Source organism: Cupressus sempervirens, chromosome 9 (genome assembly GCF_028749045.1).
Source record: "Cupressus sempervirens isolate cs-2001-9-10 chromosome 9, ASM2874904v1, whole genome shotgun sequence".
Lineage (NCBI taxonomy): Eukaryota > Viridiplantae > Streptophyta > Pinopsida > Cupressales > Cupressaceae > Cupressus > Cupressus sempervirens.
The window spans coordinates 230,959,017-230,966,143 of NC_143126.1; the positions used below are offsets into that span (position 1 = coordinate 230,959,017).

Here is a 7,127-nt window from a genome sequence, read left to right on the forward strand (position 1 = left end):
CTCCCCAAAATTCAATTGGGAGACCTTTCTCTTTTATCATGCTCCTTGCCATTTCAACAATGGTCCTATTCTTTCTTTCAACCACTCCATTTTGTTGTGGTGTATAGTTGGCTATGAGTTCTTTCTTTATGCCATGTTTCCTACAAAAATTTACAAAAGAATTGGAAGTATACTCACCTCCTCTATTTGATCTAAGGACTTTGATATAGTGTCCACATTCTCTTTCAGCCTGAGCTTTGAACTCAAGAAACTTATCAAATACTTCAAATTTAGATTTCAAAAAATAAACCCATGTCCTATGACTTAAATCATCAATAAATGTCATGAAATAAGTACTCCCCCAATGGAAGTAACTTGCATAGGACTGACTAGGTCAGTATGCACTAACTCTAATGGATATCTAGCCCTCCTAGAATTTTCAAACTTAAAGGGAAGCCTATGTTGCTTACCCAAAGTACAAGCCTCACACTTGTCGCATGAATTTCCTATTCGTCGCAAACCTTCTACCATTCTTTTATTCGACAACAAATTTAAACCAGCATAGGCTAGATGACCATACCTGAGGTGCCATAGTCGTGAGGGGTCTTCAATCACACTCCTTAGAGTTGATTGTGTAGGAGGTGCAACACCAACTTCAGATGAGAAACATGTCTCTATCCTCAAGGGAAACATTTAGTTCTTTGTCATTTGAATTGCTGCAAGTAAGTTCTTGCTCCCATCCTTTTCATGAATGACACACGTGTCATTCTCCATCAGCACTTTGTATCCATTTTGAATGAGCTAACCAATGCTCATCAGATTATGCTTCATACCAGGGGCAAAATACACATTTTGTATTTCCTTCTTCTCACCTTGCTTTGTGCGGACCATAATAGATCCTTTGCTCACTATTGGTAGGGTTCCATTGTTACCCATTTTAATCTCAGATTTGAAACTCTTGTCAACGAATGAAAACAAGGTTTCATTACCACTCATGTGGTTGCTACATCCATTGTCGAGGTACCAAACCTTAGGGCTTCCTTCTTTATCAACATTACACATGATGAAGGCAGTGGCATTGCTTCCACTTCCCATGTTCACATCAGCCACATTTTCTTGTCCTGACTGATCATTTTGCTTCTTCCAACATTCACTTGCATAATGCTCATATTTATGATAGTAGTAACATTCTACATTAATCCTATTTGATTTATAGTTTTTCTTATCTCCTCTTGAAGTATTTTGTGAGCTACTTGCTCCATCTGCTCTTCTTGAGCTTTCTGTTGCAGCATTTTTTTGTCCTCCATTACCTTGGCCTCTGCCTCTAGAGTTTCTGCCTAAGCCATTTTTTCCTCTCACCCTTCCTCTTGGATTTGACTGAGCCTTGAATGCTTGCTCTTGGGAAGAAGAAGATGCAGATATGTTGATCCTATGCTCATGGGTTTGAAGAGTACCCATCAACTCATTCATTGTCAAAACAATGAGGTCTTTTGCCTCTTCTATGGTCATGACCAAATTGTCATATTTATGAGGTAAACTCCTCAATACCTTTTCCACTATCCTCTACTCTTGATATTCTTCTCTATTTGACTTTAGTTGGTTAATCACATTGGAGGTCCTTGAACTGAAATCTACAACTGATTCATTTTCCTTCATCTGAAGGTTCTCAAACTCCCTCTTTATATTCTGTAACTTTACAGTACAAACTTTATCAGTCCCCTTGAAGTTTGTCTCAAGGATATCCCAAGCTTCCTTTGCATAATTTGCTGTTGCAATCTTTGAGAATATCGTCTCTGTCATTGCTACTTCAATCAAACTTAATGCCTTTGCATCTTTCCTCTTTGACTCTTTCAAATGAGTCTTTTGTGCATTTGTGAGGGCAACATATTGAGTTGGGTTTGTCACATCATTGAACCCATTTATAACAAACTCCCACAAATCATTTGCAACCATTATGATTTTCATCTTCTTTGCCCATGTATCATTATTTTGCCCATTAAAGGATGGTGGCTACTGCCATATCTTTCCTATATCTACTACCATGTCAAATATCCCAAGAAAATAAATGCGCTAAGTCACTGTGGATGTGGCGCCTCAAAGCTCTGATACTAAGTAAAAAATATAAATCACAATTAAAAACTCACAACTCTATAAATTCGCTCGCCACAAGAGGGTGTCGAGTGCCAATTTTGCTTGGCACCTTAAGGAACTGAGTGGCAGGAGAGTACCGAGTGAGCTCAGCAAATGAAGAACAACTCGGCACCAATGGATGCCGAGTGAGCTCGGTAGTGTGAATGCCGAGTGAACTCGGTAGCCACAGGAGGGTGGAGCTCGATAGAAGAAGGCACTGAGTGAACTCGGTAGCCACTGTAGGGTGGAGCTCGATAGCCACTGCAGGGTGGAGCTCGATAGAAGAAGATGCCGAGTGAGCTTGGCTTGAACTATAGATGACTTTTACCAAAGACAATACTGAGTGACAGAACTATAACATGAACTCCTTTTCCACCATTAAAACCAGAGAACCAAAGTATGAAGCTTCTAAATAAACTTCTCAAATGCAATGAATAAAAGAAGAACAATATATTCTAGTATGCCTTCTTGTTTTCTATTCAACTTTGATTAAACCATTACAAAATCTGGGAGCATTCAGCTTCCACCAGAAAACCCTAAAATAACACTAAAACTTTAAAACTTTAAACTTCAAAAACTTCAAACTTGCAGCTCTAATGACTGCATACAATAATGCCTAGAGCAATCACTGCTTCAACAGGATGAACTCAACAAACAATAAACTTACAGAATGATCAAAGAAGAAATATGTGCATCTGCAGGCACGAAATGAACTTCCTTCTATCTCTGCACTCTGACGATTGAATCTGTTGATCACTTCTCTTCTCTCTGCAACTTCTAATCTTCTCTGCTCTGCTGAACTTCAACTGCTTCTACTGGTCGAATGGAACAGAGCATTCCTTTGTCTTCTACCACAAAAAAACTTCTCCCTCTTTTCCAAATTTGAAAACTCACCTATTGCATTCATGTTTATGATTGTTGTGCAGGTCGTCAGGGATGGTAGGTGGGCATTTGGCTCCAGGGGCAAACGGCCTTTTGCATTTAATATTCCAACATAAAAACGCTTATTTTGTTATTTATACAACAAAATAGACCAGGATAAATTGGACGGGGAAAGCTAACAGAATTTCCTAGCTCAATTGATCTGGAAAGCAAACAATTTCGTTCTCAGACTCGGAGTGGCTACTTGATGTTCTTTCCAGTCTGAGAACTGTCTCCTTGCGGCTGTGGCCGCCGCATGCCTCTAACCTCTCCAACACCTCTCTCATAGAAGGCCTCTGATCTGGATATCTGTTGGTACAAGCCAAACCCATATGTAATACTCGTAACATTTGTTCTATGCAATTATATTCTACTGCCCGTTTATCCAGCACTTCCATTTTCTCCCCACCCATTCGTACTGTGTTACAAACCCAATCCACGATGTCTCTGTCCTCTCCGTATTCCACCTCACCCGTAGCTTTCTTACCGGTGACTAGCTCTAATAACACCACTCCGAAGCTATACACATCGCTCTTCTCGTTCACTTTTAGCCTCTCCGCGTATTCTAAACATCACATTTTCATACGCGCGAATAAAATATGAGATAATTTGTGCAAATCAAAAGAAAAATATATATATTGGAATTTCAGGGGAGAGAGTTTCGTACCTGGGGCTATATATCCGTGCGAGCCCACGTAGCCAGACACGGAATGAGCTTTCCCCAAGCTGTCAAGCACTCTCGAGACGCCAAAATCTGCAATTTTGGCATCAAGATCCGCGTCCAGCAAGATGTTGCTAGATTTCACATCTCTGTGCAATATTGGAGGGCGGCAATCATGATGCATATAACTCAGTCCCCGAGCTGCGCCAAGAGCAATTTGATATCTTATCCGCCATTCCCCTGCCATTCCTTGCCCTGCGCCTTGCCGGTGCAGACGGTCGAACAAGCTGCCATTTGGCATGAACTCATATACCAACAGCTTGAAATCAGCTTCTTCACTAGAAATGCACCAGAGAAGCTTCAAGATGTTCTTGTGCCGGATGTGCCCCAAGGTATTCACCTCCACTTCCCCCATTTTACTTTCCTTTTCGTCACTTTTTCTCTTCAAACTTCCAACTGATCTGCTGATGTTACGGACCTTCTTAACGGCCACTGCTTCTCCGTTCTGCAGATGGACCTTGTAAACTTTTCCAGCACTCCCGGATCCAATCACGTTAGTCTCCTTCAAATTCGAAAAGATGTATCTCTCGTTCACTGATCTCGAGTGGAATCGAGTTACTTTCCACAATGGCGTGCTTTCTGGCTTCTTGTAATACAAGGAACGATACAGACAAATGGAACACACGGCAATGACGACTACAACTAAACAGATCGATAGAAGAGTAGCCAAACTGCGAGACGGGAGATTGTGCCGATCAGAGGAACACGAAGGAAGCATCAAATTCTGACCTCCGCATAGCCCCGGGTTGCCCACAAAGCTGTCCTTGTAAGCCAGATTGTCTAAGCCATCGGGAATGCGTCCAGACAAGTGATTGTTGGAAACATTGAAAACGTAAATATTCGATAGTCCCAATTCGGGAGGAACCCCTCCAGAAAGAAAATTGTTTGACAAATCAAGAGTAGTCATGTCACTCAGAAACAATGCAGGGATTTCCCCAGTAAGTCTATTGTGACACAAATTGAGCTCACTGAGATTCTTATGATACATTATTTCCTTTGGAATCTCATCTGACAGAAAGTTTTGGTCAAGCGTAAGAATATTTACCATATCCAAGCTCCCGAGCTCGCGCGGAATGGGGCCTGACAAGCGATTGTTGCCAGCCTGAAATACCAGAAGACTTTTCAGTTGTCCGACTTGCGCAGGAATTCTTCCCTCGAACAGATTGTTGCTTATCTTCAATCGACTCAGCTCCTTCGCTTGGCCAATTGCAGGTGAAATCTTGCCTCGGAACTTATTGTTGTTTACCAACAATCCCTGGAGATTAACAGCACCCCATAGCCCCGGAGGAATCTCACCGCTAAGCTGGTTGTTGTCAATGTAGAGAAAGCGCAGAGACTTGCAGTCTTTAAAAGTAGAAGGCAGAGAACCGTTGAAATTGTTTGAACTGATTTCGAATCCATACAGCACTCCTCCCATGCACAGATTTGTTGGCAGAGGGCCTTCCAGTCCGCTTCTCGACAGATCAGCTACAATTAGATTTGAGTACGTACCCAAATTCTGAGGTAACCAGCCATTGAATTTGTTGTCGTAGAGCATCAAGTTATTCAAGTAACGTAGCTCTCCGAGCTGAGCAGGTATCGTCCCAGTAAGCCGATTGGAGCACAGTTGAAGAAGATTCAGATTTGTGAGATTGGTAATTGCTTGAGGAATTGTGCCGTTAAGCTGATTGTCACAAAAATTCAAACTGGATAAGCTCCTCAGTTGGTCAATGTTACCCGGAATCTCGCCTCGGAGATGATTGGACGAGAAATCCAACTCCTCCAGCTGGGTTAGATTGCCCAAGAATGTTGGGATGCCGCCCGAGAGATTATTGTACGAAATGTCCAACGACCTCAGCTGCGTTAGATTGCCCAAGAATGCTGGGATGCCGCCCGAGAGATTATTGTGCGAAATGTCCAACGACCTCAGCTGCGTTAAATTGCCCAAGAATGGTGGAATTCCGCCTACAAGGCTGCAGTTTTCTAGCCCTAACTCTTGCAGCTCCTTTAACTTGCCAAGCTCCCTCGGTATAACGTCAGGTCTCAGAGGATTACTCCCAATCGTGAAGTTCGTTAGGGACTCCAAGTTCCCAACAAACGAAGGGAATGTTCCCCTCAAACTATTGCCGTGCAAGAAGAGAGCTTCTAGCTTCGTTAAATTGCCCAAGAATGGTGGAATTACACCTACAAGGTTGCAGTTTTGTAGCCCTAACTCTTGCAGCTGCTTTAACTTGCCAAGCTCCCTCGGTATAACGCCAGGTCTCAGAGGATTACTTCCAATTGTGAAGTTCGTTAGGGACTCCAAGTTCCCAACAAACGAAGGGAATGTTCCCCTCAAACTATTGTCGTGCAAGAAGAGAGCTTCTAGCTTCGGCAGCATTCCGAAAGATATAGGAATGGTGTCACTGAAAGCGTTATTTGCTAAGTTCAAGACTCTCAACTCACTCAATTGGGAAATATGAGTGGGCAGCATTCCAGCGAACTTGTTAAGCGACAAATCGAGCTTGCGCAGATGATAGCAGTGCAAGAGGCCAAGTGGGAAGGGGCCGCTGAAAGCATTGTGATGGAGAGTCAAGACAGTGAGATTGGGTAGGGCGCAAATAGCAGAAGTCAAGTTGCCAGAAATGGAGTGACCAGTGAGATCAACAGCCGTAACGGTGTTGAATTTATCACAAGAAATTCCGTTCCAAGCGCATGGATTTTGGTGAGAGTCGTCCCAGTTGCTCAAAGAATTATTGGGGTCCCTCCAATCTTCCTTTCTGATTTTCAGCAAGATTTGGCCGTCTGGGGAGAGGGAAGCGCAACGGGGAATCATAAGTAGGCAGCTGAGAATAAGTGGAAAGAAGGCGAGAGCTGGGCAGAGCATGATTACTTACTCTTATATTTCGTAACATCAAATTAAAATAAGAAAAGAGTTCGCTGTGTAGAAATCCTGGTGTAGCCCTTCCGCATTTAAAGTGTTGTAGATATGTCACTTTTCTTTCTCACGTCAGCGATAATGCAATTGCGTGGTGCTCACTTGCAGACATGGATTTGGTTTTTGATGTTAGATGGATTTGATATATCCGAAAGATGCGAAGACGTGAATGACCCACAACCCATTCTATAGGGTTCACTGATGACATAAAGTAGTCCTGACTCGTGACTCATGACATAGAGTAGTCCTGACTCATGACATAAAGTAGTCCTGACTCGTGACTCATGACATAGAGTAGTCCTGACTCATGACATAAAGTAGTCTACGGTCTTTACTCCACTTGGAGGAAAATTTGTGTACGTCCAATGGGAATATTACTTCAGAATCTAGGACTAAAGATAAGGATCTTTTAAATCATCTGTTTGTAAGGGCTACTTATGGTGGTAATAATATGAGACTTTTATTTTTCCAATGCATTCA

General features: G+C 42.4%; 1 protein-coding gene across 1 annotated transcript; it reads right to left on the minus strand.

Moving 5' to 3' along the window:
* Nucleotides 1–2,540: 2,540 nt before the first annotated feature.
* On the minus strand, nucleotides 2,541–6,804 carry LOC149538344 (uncharacterized). The gene is made up of 2 exons (XM_089799696.1): nucleotides 3,698–6,804; nucleotides 2,541–3,595 (listed from the first exon to the last, which is right to left on the minus strand). Exons 1-2 carry the CDS (start codon nucleotides 6,594–6,596, stop codon nucleotides 3,180–3,182), a joined length of 3,315 nt encoding a protein of 1,104 aa, XP_089655822.1. The 5' UTR covers nucleotides 6,597–6,804; the 3' UTR covers nucleotides 2,541–3,179.
* Between the last annotated feature and the right edge of the window lie 323 nt (nucleotides 6,805–7,127).